The following is a 17,119-nucleotide window of genomic DNA, read 5'->3' as shown; positions in this document are numbered from 1 at the left end:
AAAGTAAAAAAAAAATTGAAAATAGTTCTTAAAAACATTGAAATTCTAAAAATTATAATGAAAATAACAAATAAGTAGATGCTTGAGATTAAGTTCAAACAAAATTGGCATATGTTCTTATTTTTCATCTAAATAAGTTATTAAGTTTATCAATTGAAGTTATCAAGTGTTATAATTAGAATTAAAAAGTCTAAATTGAGATTATTTAGATGATCAATTATAAAACTTCATAGAACTTTTTAATTAAATGGAGATTGATCAATATCCATAATGTATTTTATAATTTTAAGTTAAATAAACTATTAATATTAGGGAAAGGTTTGGTTATTGATTATCAATTTAAATTCACATAACTTTAAAAGGTTTTGTTGACCTTAAAAATATACCCATATAATATTCAAAATCTTAGTATACCTAAGTTAATCTTATTTAGTCACTATCTTTGATATATGCAATTATTTGAGGATAAGTAATGTTTGAGTTTTGGGTTTACGTTGAGTGAGAAAGCCCCAAAAAATATGTCTAACTACTTGTCTTCATTACATATTTGTTTATATATACTACATAAATTTGTATATTTTTTACAGGAAAACTCTTATAAAAGATTTTAGAAAAATTTTTATAAAATTATTCGAGCACTGTGATGCCACGCTCAACGCGTAGGATCCATGTTCAATTCTTCTTGTAACATTGTCTCGATATGTTGGAAACACAATGCCAAGTACCCATTGTCGTAGCACCACAATGCAACACTGCAATGCTACTTTGAGTGTTATAATGTTATTGAAGATAGAATAAGGAGCCTGAAGATAGAGAGCACAAAACCTCAACATCAAACACCAAGCACTACAATGCTAAAGTGTTGTGCCTCTGAGCCATTATGTAGAACATTGTTGTGTGTTCGACACATAATAAATAATCAAATGATAGAGAGCTTGGCACACATCACTAGATATTGGGCATTGTAGCACTACAGCAATAACATCACAACACAATGAATCCCCCGAGAATAATTATTTCTTCATAAATTTGAATTCCAAACCAAAAAGCAAAGTTGGACTGGTGAAGAAGATTAAAATGATGAACATGATGGCAGTTTAAGAAGAGAGCAGTCATAATGAAGAGTAAATTCAAAGTATGTATGTGCATGTGAGTTTATAAAGTTAGTGAAAGGTGATTCTTAGTCTAGTGGCGTAAGAGAAGAGGTAGGAAAAAGTAGAATAACTTGGCCAAGGGCAATTTTAGTCGATTTCTTCTTTGGAAAATTAGGTTCTTCATTTTCTATTTTCTTCCTTGTGAACCTTTTGTAAACATTGGTTTTAATAGTTGAAATAAAATATTTTCAAAGCCTTTTTTAGTAAAAGCATGCTAAGCTAAGAAGTTTTTCCTATAGATTTATAATTTACAAGATAAAATTTTGTGAATAAGGTTTTCTTGCATGTTAGTTCCTATGCTTATTTGTGTTTTTTTCAATTTTATTTAGCATGAGTGGTGGTCTCACTGTTATTTAAACTTTAGTGTATTTTAAAATTTTTGATAGAGTCCTAATCTACATTAGTAGATTCACAACTAAGGTTTAAGAGAATAAAACTATTACTTTTGAACCATAACAATTTTTAGGGATGTGAAAATTTTAATTTTTGAAATCACTAATTATATAAACATATCACATTAGTGCTTTTAAAATTAGGGTTTTTAGGTCATCGACATATGCTTTAAATACATTTTTTTTTCTAATTGATATCTAATTTTAAAATAAAAATCTTATGATGAATTTGGCTTATTAAATTCTTAGTTTATAAAAATTTATGTTAAGGTATTTAGCCATTTTAAGAAAAAATTAAAACCCATTTTCAAAAAGCTTTATTTTGAATGAGAGGTAGCTTTTTATTATTGAGCTTGAATTCATTTTAAAAACTCAATAATTATCTTATGGAAATGATTTTGTACTCAAGTGTATTATTTTATTTGAATAACACATGCACTTGTGTTTGCCCATGCAAAGTGAGTCTGTAGAGCAGAAGAAAAACTTCAAGCAAAATTAAATCCCAATGCAGGTGAACTATCATTTTATGATTGAGTATATTTTAGTATATTTTTTTTGTCTTATGAGGTGACAAACTATTCATGACATCATATATGATCATAAATCAGAAATTTTAAATTTTTTTGTATGGTCCACATTTTGTCCCCTAATGAAATATATCCCTCTGCAAATGGATACTAACAATTAAAATCTTAGTACAATTAATTTCTATTCAAATATTTAATTCTTATTCATAAATAAAAATATTATAATGTGAATGATAAAAATCCAACACATTCAAAAGGTTTAAAGTAGTTTCTTGATAGGTAAGTTATGTTATCTTGATTTTCAAAGATTTTAACAGTTGGTGCATGGAAGAAAAAATGCTTTTAACAAATGATAGTCCTCATTATCAAACGAGATTAAGGGTCTTTGGCTTATGAAAAAAAGTAGATTATTTTATGTGACATGCTTCCATATTCTTTTAAAAGGAAAGTGAAGTTGCTTCCTATTATTGTGGTATCACATAATTATATATGATACAATCCCTCTTAAGATAACTCCTAACTTAATATTTTCAATACATAAGAATCACACATTCCTCTTAAGACGTGTGACTATCAAAATAGAAATTGGGGTCTCTCATGAAGATGATATAGCAGGCTAATAGACATGGGTTAGAGAAGATGACACAAAAATGATGGAGATACATGAAAAAAATAACTAATGAATTAGCTAATGAGGGAAATTAGGATCTCTTATGTGTAAATGTTGTTTGTTAGTATCTTTATTATAAATGGAATTTTTTGTACAATTATCACACTGCATGTAGATTGTTCATCTACAATTCAATATATTTCAAACTTTATAAAAGTTTCTTGTTGAAGCTCAAATTGTCCGAAGATTGACACACACAATGAAAGATTTTGGAAGGATGATAATAACCCAAAAATATAGAAATGATTCATCATTTATGGGTCGAACACTTATCTTAATTGGAAGCTACTAATTACTGAATAGATAACTATAGAGAAATTTGATTTTGTTCATAGTTTAGTGAACATTGTTAAGTTTTTGTGTGTGTGTGTGTGTGTGGGTGTGTGTGTGTGTGTGTGTGTGTGTGTGTTTGTGAATGAGTAAGGGTCTGTTTGGGATAGCTGTAACTTATTGAATGATCTACTGATAAGCTGATTAAAAATAATCTGTTATAAGCTAGGTGCGGTGACTATTACAAATTTTTACTTTTTTTGAAAAACCAAACCAAATTCAGAAAGCTCCAATGACACCTAGTAGGTGCGGCGTGAAAACACAGTTTTCAGTATTTTTAAAACGCATAAGCTGTCAAAACGCAGTTTACTGTCAAAACGAAGCTGTCAAAACGCAGTTTACCCAAACAGACTAAGTGCGTTTTCAAAACGCCACTGCACCAAATAAGCTGCCCCAACCGGGCCCTAAATTTGTTAACAAAATTCATAACTCCTTGTTTTAATCAACATCCTTGCCAATAGTCTATCAATTCAAGTACAATATTTCATTGCTCAAGGAACCAATCTATAGAAAGAAAAGTTCATTAGCAATATATTTTTTTAGGGGGATTAACAATACATCATATAAATTTATGTAATCTCTTAAAAAATTACTTCTTTTAAGAAAAATGTTTCGATTTCCTCATTAATAGTATAATTTTTTATCACTTTCATTTATTCTTTTTATAAGAGAATTACATTAGGGATAATGACTTAAGTTTGATAAACAAAAGATATATAATTTTCCTCTTACTCTACCCTAAGAACACAAGTTTCAAAAGATGTGGTTGAATTAATCAAATTAATTTCTATTCTTTAAATCTTCTTTGAATGAGTGTATTTTAGATAACGGAGCATTTGCAGATAGCTTCCTTTTTCCACTCCTATAGTTGAATAAATCTTCCCCTTTCTTCAGTGAAAACAAAGAATATTCTATTATATATTAATGACATTAGAAATATACGATGTAATCCCATATAAGAAAATACATGTTAGATTTATACACAACATAAGCCTTGCTCGTATGCTCTTTGTTACCTTATGGGCTTCGTCATTTATTTATGGCAACTTGTGATAATTATATACAATTAATGCAATTACGTAAATATGCACTTCATTTTTTTTCAAGTATTAAGCTAAAGGTTCAAAAGTATGCTAATTTATTTTTATTACTAAAAAAATTAAAAAAATATGTTTTAAAAAATAAATCCTATGTAAGCAAATTAACTTCAAAATACAACTATTTGAACAATGATTCCTTCAACGGCTTGAAAAAATTATTTTCCCCACCAGCACCACACTACTTCAGCCTCCCAAGCTGCATGCTGTCAAATTCTCTTCCCTAAGTTTGCAAAACATGTCGGGAGCCCTTCGATGGAGGACGCTGCGGTACACGGCGATGGTAGCCAGCGACTACCTTCGCTGGCTAGTGGGAACCCGAGCACAAGGTCCATTCCCAGCACTCGCCGCCTCTGTCTTGCAGCAGCGGCACAAGTGGGAGGGAGGCTCCGATGTGCACCCCACCCGCCGAATCCGGGTGGAGGCGCACTGTCCCCGTTGTTCCAAGCATTTGGAGGTCCTCTTCTTCAAGAAGTCGCCGACGCCGCAGGATGCTCCACCGCCTCCGGTTGCCGGCGGGTACAAGACCGTGAACCTTTGCCCCAAGTGCAAGATGGCGTACTACTTTCGCCCTCACAGACTGGTGCCACTGCAGGGGAGTTTTGTGGAGATCGACCGGCCGGAAAAGGGGGGATTCGTTGCGGTGGGGGAGGAGGAGGATGAGGCCACGAGTAGGCTTAGGGTTTCATTCTGGGAGTCGCTTAGATCGGGTGAGATGAGATCGAACTGGTCACTGCCGGCGGCCTTTCCGCCAGGCCCGCTATGTCCTGCAAATGTGAACACGGTGAGAGTTACAGGGGCTGGGGAGAGCGAGGCTGGCACTGTTCCGGGAAAGGAGGATTGGGGCGGTGCTAATATGGGGAAGGACTTGCCAACGCCCAGCGAGATATGTGAGGGGTTGGATAAATTCGTTATTGGGCAGGAAAGTGCAAAAAAGGTAATTCTATTTTTTTTTTATTTTATATTTATTTTTTTAAAATTTTTGTTCTAGTGTAATTTGGGGTGTTAGCTAGATGAGTAGAGCTGAGTTTTGGCTCAATCGAGCTACTAGTATAATTTATACATAGCTTGAACTTGTCCCGACCAAAAAGGAAAGCTCATGCTCGGCTCGACTGCACGAGCTCATTTTTCATCATTGATAAATGAGTTTTTATTTTTGTGATCATCATGAAGCGTGCCTCTTTCATACTGTCAGGATCGACTTTAAAAAATGCGGCTCACATTCATAAGCATGACATCACACCACAACTAATCCCACTGCTTGTGTCTAATTGAAAATTCTACCCGACACAACTTGCAACACTGATCTCATTTTACATCTTCAACCAAGTCAGGGAAGTTAAGAATGCTTCTCTGTTATGAGAATCAATTTGTTCATCATCTGTGTAGATACTCAATTCTTATAATTGCTTTCGTCAATAATGATGCTGTACACATTTTTCTTACGTGTATGAAAGATGTTATGTTTTAACCATTATTAATCATTTTTAGGCTCGGTCTAAAGAACTCATTGAATCACAATATCTCACCATCATTTGTAATTGATGGGCACTCCTCTCTAATCTCTTTCTCCTTTGAGACTTCATGCTCTAATTCTTTCACTGCATTCTGCTCAGCAAAAAAAATCACTCTCCTGTTTGAACAGTTGGATGTAATGTGTTAATATTCATGACACGTGAAACACTTTTTGCTGGAAATATTTTAAGATTGCTAGTCCGATCAATCATCTTTTTCTCTTGTGCTAACTTCGCTGCTTGGGAAGAAGCCTTGGTACTCTATTCAGTGTGCTTTTTCCGCCCAACCTAATAATCGAACCTTACTTGAAGAGTAAAGTGGACCTGATGCTACTGTGCTTCTTCTCTACTTTTAAAGCTAGGGTTTGCTCATCTTGTGAGCTTTAATAGGGTTGCAGTTGCATTACATTGCCTAGGGATGACCTCAATCTTAAAGATGTCGGGCTATGATATTCTCCTTTGTCTTCGTCAACTTACATTATAACATGATCTATTCAAACTTAGCGGTGCACTTTATTGATAGATCGTTTACTGCAAATAATGAAGTCTTAAAAAGATATCTTATTTTGTAGCGTGCTGATAGATATCGTGCCACATCTCTTTTTTCATCTTAGAGTTGATCTTGATCTTGCTTTTGCCCCCACGATGGAGCAAACATTTCAAATTTTCTCTCAATAGAGGAGCACTTTTCTCAAACTTAATGACAACTAGCTTCATCCTTTATTTAGGTGTATTATCTTTGTGTTCAAAGACTCGTTCCACTGTATGGAGTAGCTAAATAAATCAGATCCATACGATTATCAACATCTCACAATATTTACTCTAAAATTTACTCTAAAATTATCATCTCTACTCTTTTATTTAATGCTGAACTGATGTATTATTGCTTCTTTGTCACTGAGGCTTCTTAGTGAAAATGGGTTTTTCGTCATCTCCTCCATTCTAGCGGTCACCTTTGCTTCTCTTGGTGATTTTCTTATGTTTTCTTATTTCACAATCAACTTGTCTTCACTGTAATTGGAGGATTTTTTGCTACATATTCTCTATGGTATGTTTATGAGCACCTTGTTGAGGGCTTCTCGTTGGCGACATAGTAATTTGTTCCTCATTTTAGAATTCGCTAAAGTTGGACAAGGGATTAAGTTATGTGGTAGGTGTGGGGATTGATTTTTAGTGGAGATAAATGTTAGATTTTAAAAGTTTATGATTAAGACTTGGAATTGAGATTAGAATTTGGCTCTCAGACAAAGTGGCACAATTCTGTGATTCTTAAAAGGTTTTTCATGATAGACTTTTGTAAAAAGAGGTGGAATAGCAAAAGAGAAATGGATATGCGAAGTCGATGGGGATTGGAAGGGGATTAAAGGGGGTTCCGCTGTTGTCCTGGCTGAAAATAGCGAGAGGATGACTAAACAATGATTTCGGTGAGGTGCGATTGCCAAGGGAGGATCTATCACCTGTTCTCTTCAAGATGCACATTCAACACTTGAAGAAAAAAATGCTATAACTCTTCAAATAGAAGAAATTAGAGGAACAAAATCCTCTAATATCATAAATCAAAATAAAAGTCTCCAAACCAGGTTCTAAGCTAATTACTTGTATTAAGACATAAATTAATCATACTTTTAAGTTAAAAAATAGGGGCCACAAGGGTCGGTGGCTACAATTGTTTGGAAAATTCAAGCTATAGTTTTGCGGAAGCCAAAACTCCGCCTCGTTTGCCTCAAAATACGATCCTGCATCAGATCCTTTTAAATGTTTCTGCATCGTGTAGGCATTGCAGTTTGATGAGTAATTTGTAATGTGATAACTCCAAAAGTGTTTGATATCATTAGTATTTTAGTCTATATATTATACCCTAAATGGCGTCGATGGCGGGCTGCTCCTCTTAAGTTTCGCTCGATGTCGATTCCCTGGTTTGATCCTTTGGCTTTTCGAAAGTTCTCATACTCGACGACGAATTCTGCGTTCGTTTTCCATGATCGTCGACTCCAATGATGAAGGGATTCTGCGGCTTCTTTGTCTCTCCCTCGTGCCAGCTTCTGCGTGGATCTCGTCGAGCTGCAAGTTCCGCGGCTCATCTTTTTGCGTCGACCTCGTTGAGCTGCGACTCCTCCGCGGCTCGTCACCGCGTCAACCTCGTCGAGCTGCAACTGTGGTTTCGCCTCGACCTCTTTAGCTCCCCTCTGTTCAAATTGGCAGTACTCCTGCGCCCGCTGTGCTTGTGTGAAGCACGCTGATAGCCTCAAGGCTATCCTACGTCGCTGCCTTCGCTGGTGATAATCCCGCCAAACCCTCCGATGTTACAGTGGTTCATAAACGCAGCTCCCCTTTCCATCTTATAAATAGTCCAATGTTCCCGCAGATGTGCTATGATTCTGTTGCAGGACATGGAAATTGCAATCTCTTCAAACAAATTATAGAAGAAGGCAAACCAACACTATTCTTCCCGGACATTGAAATTTCAACTAATGCAGGAAAATACAAATTTTTACTAGTTGGAAAGTTCCAATTAGGTCGCCTTTAAGATGGAGATTATTAGGAAGGTTTTTGAAGGTTTCAATTTAGTTGGGGTTTGACAGGTGAGTCTTTTCGACGGAAGACATGTTATGATACAACTGAGCATAAAAGAAGATTACACAAAGATTTTTTCAAAGAAATTTATCATAATTGAGGACAATTATATGAAATTGCTCAAATGGATCCCTGATTTTGATCCCAGCAAGAACCCCCAATTTCGTCTATCTGGTTCTCATTACCTGAACTCGAGTTTCAATTTTTTGACCTATCTACGTTATATGCAATTAAGACTATCCTTGGAAAACCTTTGCAGGTAGGCACACGTACAGTTCATTTCTCTAGGCCCTCTATTGCAAGGATTTTGATTGAAAAATATATTATATTACCAGATGTAGAAGAAGTCTGACTTAACTCTGCTCACAATGGTTATTAACAAAAAAATATTATGGAACAAAAACCTTACTACTGCAAGCACTGTAAGATGTTTGGACATCGTAAGAGAAATGTTTCAGATTGCACATACAGTTGAGAACCAGTAGGGAAAAGTAGAAACATGATGTTAGTGCACCTCACGTGCCTGAACACGCTCTTAACAAAACTGATGACAGCCAACCTGAGGGGCGAATCATCACAAGATAGGAAATTGTGTCTGTCCCTGGGAACCCTTTTCCTGACCATACTATAAGGGATAATATTCAAACCGAAAGTCAGGATAGCCCCGCAGCTCCTATTCAAAAAATATTAGATGTAGAAGTGACAATTCACACTTCACAGGCACTGGAACCTATTGATGTGGCAACAGCTGCCTTTCTTTCTACTGCAGTTCTAATATCGAAGCAGACCGAGAATCACATGAGACAGTCTTCAGATGAAAAATGACAGGTTTACACTTCTTGGCGGAAGAAGAAGGTTGGGGGCACACTTCAACTTGGAAACTTAATGGATGATACTTTGGTTACTTCTGACAATGACATGATACTTCAAAATTTGTTATCTTGCTCCGCTCCTAAAACAATAGGAAGAGACATGTCTAAACTGACTTGTCTTTAGCTACTTGTTTTCTGCATGTTTTAAATTTTTTAGGTCTATATGTATCTTTTGTTGGGGTAGTAATATACTTGGTATAGTATGGGTAAGGTGCCTCTACTGGGTCCTCTCATACAATCTTTATGTATCTTTTCTATTTCAATAAAATCATATATATAATTTTATTGCTAAAAAATAAAGTTGCCTATTTTTAAGAGATTGGATCCTACTACAAATAAAAAAATACAGTACTCACTCCTAGGGTTCCAAATACCAGGTGTACAAACTCACCCGAAAAAAATCTCCAAAACAGATACAAGTATACCCCAAGAAGACTCCAAAATAAAAGAACTAGCTAAATCCAAACGAAGAAACAAGCAGAGAAAAATAGACATCCCATCGAGAAAGGTCTAAGGTATGACATATTGAGATTGTCCCCCATTAGGAGTAGCTTAAGATCATAATCAAGCTTGGTCATCGGGATTATAGACTTAGAATGTGTAGCAGCTTTGGCAAGAAAATCTTTTTGCCTGTTAGTTTCCTTGGGTGTGTAGCTCCATGTTATGATAATGTTTGTTGAAAGTTGCTTAATCCTGCATAAATCAACACTTAAATATCATAAACTGCATAAATCAACACTTAAATATCAAGGAGGTTCTTTATCATTTGCCAATGTGTCAAACAAAATAGTTGAATCCATCTCAATTTGCAAGAATTTCCAATTCATTTTAGCTGTAATAGATAAGACCAACCAAACAACATATAACTCTGCGGATAATGCACAAACAACCATATAAGGTGAAGAAAAAAAGCATAATAGTTTACCAGAATGAGACCTGTAGACCCCACATGCACCTGCACAATCAGCTTTCAAACTACCATCAGTATTTACCTTAATTTAGGGGAAGGATGGATTTTTCCACCATACAAGGGAGACCTTAGAAAAATTTCTTCTAGGTATATCATAGCCTAGACAATCCTCCCAGCTAGCAAAGAAGGATGGCTTAAATTTATGATAAATAAATAGTTTATGTATATAAGATAGGAAATTTGAAATCACTCTATCTTGCTTAATGCAGCAAATCTCATTCTTGTTGGAATTTCTAGCCAACCAAATGAACCAAATGCAGATGAATGGAATGATGTTAAATATATGCTGTTTATGAATAGGATGACACCAATGTTCCTTGCAATGTGACAGATCCGCCCAACCCAATGGAGGGGTTTTGATAGTAGCCCGATTACCTAAACCTGTCCAGATTTTGATAGAGTAGGCATATCCAAAAAACACATGATTTACGCTTTCCTTCTCCGACTAGCAAAAGCAAACATTGGGAGGGGATTCTTAATCCCTTCAATTTAAGGATATCATGTATTAGAATCAAACCAAGTAAAACTCTCCAATTGAAAAAAGACATCGAAGGGCTCAAACATTTATTCTAAATTACACCACCCCAGCCCACTTGTTTCAAGTGTAAAGTTTTGAATGTATAGTTTTAGTAATAGAACAATTGATAGTTTCAGTTAACATAATTTTATCCTTTTGGGAATTATCAAAAGGAATCTTAGAAATATAAGTAGCTTTATCCTTATCTAATATATTCGTGAGCATCTCCAAGTTTCACCCTTTATCAAGGTAAAGATCAACCACAATCAATTTTTTTTTATCATGTGTAAAGCAAGGAGATAGATCTTCTTTCTGCCATTTATCATGCCAAAAGGATAAGCTACCATTCCCCAGTTTCCAGTGGATAAAATCCTTAACAATATTTCTGATTTTCAGCGTGCCTCTCCAAGTTTTGGAATCACCAATCTTGGTATGAATTTCTATTGGATGAAGATTTCTACAATATTTGTTTTGCATGTATTTGGCTCATAGAGATTCAACTTTTCTAAATTTTAAACACAGAAGAATAGAATTAACCTCAGCTAGATGTTTTAGTTGTCGAAATCCCAACCCACCTGCATTTGGCCTACATAGCACCCTCTAGCAAGCCCAAATTCTTTGTTTATGATTCCCAGACCATAAAAATTTATTAAAAAGCTTTTCAAGTATTAACTGTGTGCCAAATTTGATCCTTAGTACCTGTAAAGCATATAAGAGAATAGATGTTAACATATTTTTCTGCAAAGTAATCCTTCCCCCAATGGATAAAAAAGAATCGGTCCAATCTCCAATTTTGCTTTTGATTTTATCCCACAACAACAAATTGCATATGTTTTCTCCTCCATTTGAGTAAATAAACCCCTAAGTATTTTAAGGGGAGATCATCAATGGTAAAGCCAATATACTCATGTGCCCATGCCTTCATATTGCTACTCACATGTTTCTCAAAATAAATATGGCATTTCTGAAATGAGAGAAGAGTATGATATATTTTTTTGTTAGAGTATTTGGAAGCATTAGTGAAAACAATCGCATCATTAGCATAGGCCAAATGACTAACTCCTATTTTAGCCTTATTTTTGTACTGAATATGGGAATGTAGAATCTGCATGAAATTAATTAATCTTGAAAAATAATCAAATACTAGAATAAAGATAGTGGGTGAGAGAGAATCCCCCTGTTTTTTGCCTCTACCAGAGGTAAAAAAGCCATATGCTTGCCCATTAAGGAGCATCTAATAATATTTTCCCTCCAACCAACCTTTGACAAAATTGTAAAACTTGGAGTTGAAGCCTCTGGATTTAACGACCTCAAGTATAAAATTCTAGCTAATAGTGTCATAAAATTTCCTTAAGTCCAATTTGATAATAAGATTTCCCCTTTTCATTTATAATCAAGATCACATATTAATTCTTGTGCTAATAAAATATTATCTGTTTTACCTTTTCCTTGGGTGAAAGCTGATTGATTTGGACAAATTAGGATAGGGTGATGTTGCTTTTAGCTCTTCCACCATGATCTTGCTTATGATATTTGACATTACAGAGCTTAAGCAAATGGGTCTGAAGTATTCCCATTTTGCTTTTATCATTATTCTTTGGAACTAGTACAATGGAGGAGGTTGCAAAATATTTGCACATAGGAGTGCCCCCATATTGGCATTAAACAACATCAACCACATCTCTTTTGACCACCTCCCAACTATTTTTATAGAAATCAGCAGAAAATCCATCAGGGCCAGCAACCCTGTTCCCATTAATATCATTAACAATCTTCCATATTTCAACCACAAAAGGTATATCAACAAGCTGTAAAGATGAGGTTAGTATTTAGTTTCCCAGGTAATGTCAGCATCCAACACTACAACAAAGTTCACCTTATAAAAAAGGAGCTTGAAATAATCAATCCCATTTTTAATAATGTCCTCCTGATCTATCAACCAACCATCATTATTATCTTGAATTTTTAAAGTAGTGTTGATTCTCCATCAGTTTTTAATACATGCATGGAAGTAGCTAGTGTTCCTATCTTTTTCTAACATGTGTAATTTACCAGCCTTCTGCTTTAGATATTATCCTCACATTTAATATCTTTATTTTAACTTCTTGTAGGAATCGACCAATACTATAAAATAACTGTGATTGCATATATCCACCTCCTCCATTTTAAGAACCTCTTCTTCAGCCTTTTTTATTTGTTGATTAAAATCCTCAAAAGTATTCCAGTTCTACCTTTTTAAACCAGCACCCAAGTTCTTATGAAGTTACCAGAGTCTTTCCTAAGGGTTGCTCTGCACATCTATATTTCAGTTCCTCTTCACACAATTTGTATAATCATCACGATTCAACCACATTGTGAAAACGAAAGGGGGAGAAGGAAGGCTTGTTTGTAATAGCAATACTAAATAAAAGAGGTCGGCGACCGGACCCAAGGTTTGGTAAATGATACAATTTTGTAGTTGGATAGTTGTTTAGGCAACCTTGATTAGCAAAAGCATGATCTATTCTTTCAAAAGTCCTTCCTCTTCTCCAAGTGTAGCTAGGGCCAACAAAACCTATATAAAAAAAAAATTGCATTCGTAATAGCCCCATTGAATCTTGATATCAGATTGAAGTTGGGTCTTCTTCCACCCTTTTTCTCCTTAAAACATGTGATCCTATTGGAATCCCCCCAACAAACCAGTTTTCCAACATGGAAGAGCCCAAGATGTTCAGTTTTCCCCATAAGTCAAGTCTTAACTGATAAATGCAACTTGCATATACGATGGTAGCCCAGCCTTTACAACATTAATATCAAAGAAGAAGTGCAAAAATTGAGGATCATCAATGATAATGTTGATGGTTAATTCTTTCCTTGTGAATAACCAAATCTTGTTAGTATTGTTGGCAGCAATCCTTTGTTTGTTAATGCTCACCAAAGGTTCTAATATTGCAAAAATCCAAATGAGTATGCTGCGAACAAGGGTTACTAGTTTTGAAATTTTTTATCATATCCAATAATTCTCTTAGTTTTTTTTCTCTCTTTATTAATGTTTTTCTGATTTGGACTAGCCTTTGATTTTTTTTTAGTGGATGCCTTTGTCATGAAGGTTGACCAACCTCGGAAGGGATTAGAGAAGCTCTCCAAAAGCTTGAGCACCATAGGTGGGTATATGAAAACATGAATTAGACTATGATTAGTGAAGAGAAATATAACACTGGAGGCTACATCAACATGTGTTTTGGAGAGCTTTGAGTAAAAAACTGATAATTAGTGGGATCAATGGTGGTTTACGTTGTAGTGTTTAAGGCACACAATATCGTAAAATTATGAGTGGAGATCACATGTAGAGGAGTTGATGTTGTCGAATGGAAATTGTGGCTTTGCATTGGGTGATTAAGACCAAGACGTGTAGAGATATGAGGATAAAGGTCGAAATTTAGCCAAAAGGCGAAGGCTGAGATGAACAAGAAATAGATAAAAGAACTTCAGGCACTTGTACAATGTGGAGAATATGACATTTTAAAAAAAAATACTTTTTTTATTCCATAAAATATTTTTATGAGGCAATATATAAACTAATCTATGAACGAGGCTTGGAAATGTTTATAGTTATACAAATAAATATATATTAACACATAGATTTAGGATTTTTTTCCTTGGTATGGATTTATGAGATCTTTATTTCTTTTATTGGCATGTATTTATGGGATCTTGATTTCGTTTTTTGTCAATAACATTGGGTCCTTGTTTTCCATCTTTAGGATTAGTTCGTGAGTTCTAATAATAAGATGATCCTCAGCATGTGCATGCCTTCCAAGGGAAATGAATAAAATAAAGTAAAAGAGTTGAGTTAAATTTTCTTGAGAAGTTCAAATGGGAGTAAAAACCTATAAATTGTTATTGTTTGAGCCATAATAATAAATGTCACTAAAAATTTCACTGTGAAATTTGTGGTATGTATAAATGCTTATTTGGGTAGAATTATTCATTGCATCTCCTTCCTTATGAACAAAACTTCAATGAAAAACATTCTTAAAAAAACAATACCTTGTTAAATGAATAATTTTTGGTTGAACTTTTGCAAAGAGGAAATAAACAGTGTTTTATAAAAAAAATTTATTCACGAGTCTTACTCTTTTTGGATTTGTATAACTTTTTATGTGATACATGTTGCTGAAAGGAGCATGGAAAATCAAATTAGTTATAAATTACAAATCCTTAGAAAATTTCTAAATGGATTTGCTATCCAATTCCAAATATGAACGATCAGTTTAATCCTTTCAATAAAACATTGTTCTTCTCTAATTCTGGTTGCTTACATATTCCAATTAAAGATTAAGATTATTACAAAATAACGTTCATAGTTTCTCTTAGAAACTACTAATGGAATGGATGCAGTTTGGCTAGATAAAAACATCATGGCAATTCCAGAATGTCATGATTGATATTCTTACTCCAGTATTGTACATTTTTGTGATATTCTTGCTTACTCAAACTTATTAATTGAACATTTTAAACACCTTAATAGTCTTTCAAGTCAATGTTTTAAAAATCTATGCTCCAAAAATAATCTTTCAAGTCAATGTTAGATTTTTAGATCATAATATTATTAATTTGACAACCATTTCTATAGAAAGGAGTATCACATTTACTTTTAAATTTTCAGATGAAGTAATAGATATCATATAATCATAGAGATTTCTTGTCTCTCTAAACCATGCTCTTATTTTTTATTACCCTTTTTCATTGTCAAATGAACTTACATTGCAGTTCACATAATTAAATATTGGGTCAAATGCTTTGGTTGAATTTTGTAGACCTAAATTGTTGGAATAGATTCCTCTAATATCAACATTGAAGGCATCTTAAAACAGATTTTACCTAATTTATTGTAAAAGTTTAAGGCAAATTTTCTTAGGAAAAGGGAATTTACCTTGAGGAAAGAAATGCATTTATCGGCCAGTTGATTATTAAATTTCAAAAATCAGAAATTTTTGCCTAGGACTCACATTAGTGTAGTTAAATCGATTATTCATATTGATGCTAAAAATGTCACCTCTAAATAAATTATTACCACATGGCAAGCACAAATTTCTTTGTTTGATTTTGATATTTGAGTATATTTTAAATTCAAGCTTGTTATTTGATTTCTAAGTAGTCTATTTTTGCAAAGTGAGTAAAGATTGGGTCAATAAAAATTAAAGGCCATTTGCTTACCCAAAAATCTTCCTGAACAAAGAGGCAGAGAAAATTTATTCTCAGAGGCCAATATAGCATAAGAAAAGATTTTTCTATCCGAAAATATATTAAATATAATTTCACACTATATGTTTTGAGTTTGTTTTATGGAGATTGGTTAAATTATTGTCTTCAGTTTCTGCTGAACAGAAGTCTGAAATTTCTTTTCATAATATTGTTTACTAATTGCAGGTGCTCTCTGTGGCTGTTTATAACCATTATAAACGAATCTATTTTGCATCACTGGACAAAGGGTTGGTCTTCATGTGATCTTACTTCCATGTCATTGCATGCTAAAAAAGTTGGGTTGCAGCTTATGTTTGTGTCGACTAGTGTTCCTTCATGCAATGCTACTTTTAAATCCGGACGAACATTTAAACTATAAATTGAGAATTTATAATCTTGGGGCATTTACATACACCCGCCCAATTCTTAGGTATTTACATATCTAATACCTAAACTTCGATTTTTACATTTAAACCACCAATATGTTTCATATCACGTAAAAATACTACTATTTTAACTTTTTAGAAAGTATAATGCACATTTTCTTACATAGGTAAGTGGGCATATATGCAAAATTTGAAATTTGGGTGTTAGATATGTAAATACATATGAATTGAATGGTATGCATCTACATCTTTCTTTAATCTCTTGCCTGATTTTGCTGATTTATTTCCAGGCCTGGACCTGACTCAGCAAAACTTGATCCTGTTATCAATGATTCCGACCATGACATAGAGTTGGAGAAGAGCAATATACTTTTGATTGGCCCAACTGGATCAGGTATGCTACTTTAATTTCAGCCCGTATGTTTTCTTATACTGTAATTTGCAAAATTACCAAAAATAATCAAGCTTAAAGTCACCCGGCAAGTTTAAGTTATTATTGCGTTGCTTTCTGATCTTGTATTGTGATTTGGTGCTATTTTTAAGGACAGGGAAGACACTACTTGCCAAAACACTTGCTCGCTTTGTAAATGTCCCATTTGTTATTGCCGATGCAACAACTTTGACTCAGGTAAGTGCATAGTTGTATTTAACTATTTCATGTGCTCTTGCTTTTAATGGTCTACATGTTTGTTTATCTATATTCTGAGTTGTTTCAAACGTATACAAATGTTGGGAAATGGATTTTTCATGTTGTAAAACAGATTATAAAGGCGATACTAGTTTAATGATTTAGGGCACTGTCTCATTTGGTTGAAATTTAATAAAGGATTAGAATCTGAAATCTAAAACTGATATATATATATATATATATATATATATATATAAACTAG

General features: G+C 34.0%; 1 protein-coding gene across 4 annotated transcripts in view; it reads left to right on the top strand.

Moving 5' to 3' along the window:
- Positions 1–4,331: 4,331 nt before the first annotated feature.
- The window catches only part of LOC110030630 (CLP protease regulatory subunit CLPX3, mitochondrial-like), a 76,240-nt gene continuing 63,452 nt past the window's right edge, over positions 4,332–17,119 (top strand). For all 4 annotated transcript variants that reach the window (XM_020733436.1, XM_020733438.1, XM_020733437.1 and 1 more), the window contains exons 1-4: positions 4,332–5,107; positions 16,030–16,091; positions 16,520–16,623; positions 16,778–16,857. In XM_020733436.1, the coding sequence (XP_020589095.1) occupies positions 4,409–5,107; positions 16,030–16,091; positions 16,520–16,623; positions 16,778–16,857 (945 nt within the window). In that variant the 5' untranslated portion in view covers positions 4,332–4,408. The remainder of the gene's footprint in view (positions 5,108–16,029; positions 16,092–16,519; positions 16,624–16,777; positions 16,858–17,119) is intronic.

Source organism: Phalaenopsis equestris, unplaced genomic scaffold (genome assembly GCF_001263595.1).
Source record: "Phalaenopsis equestris unplaced genomic scaffold, ASM126359v1 Scaffold000745, whole genome shotgun sequence".
NCBI lineage: Eukaryota > Viridiplantae > Streptophyta > Magnoliopsida > Asparagales > Orchidaceae > Phalaenopsis > Phalaenopsis equestris.
This window is presented reverse-complemented; position numbering and strand designations above follow the sequence as displayed.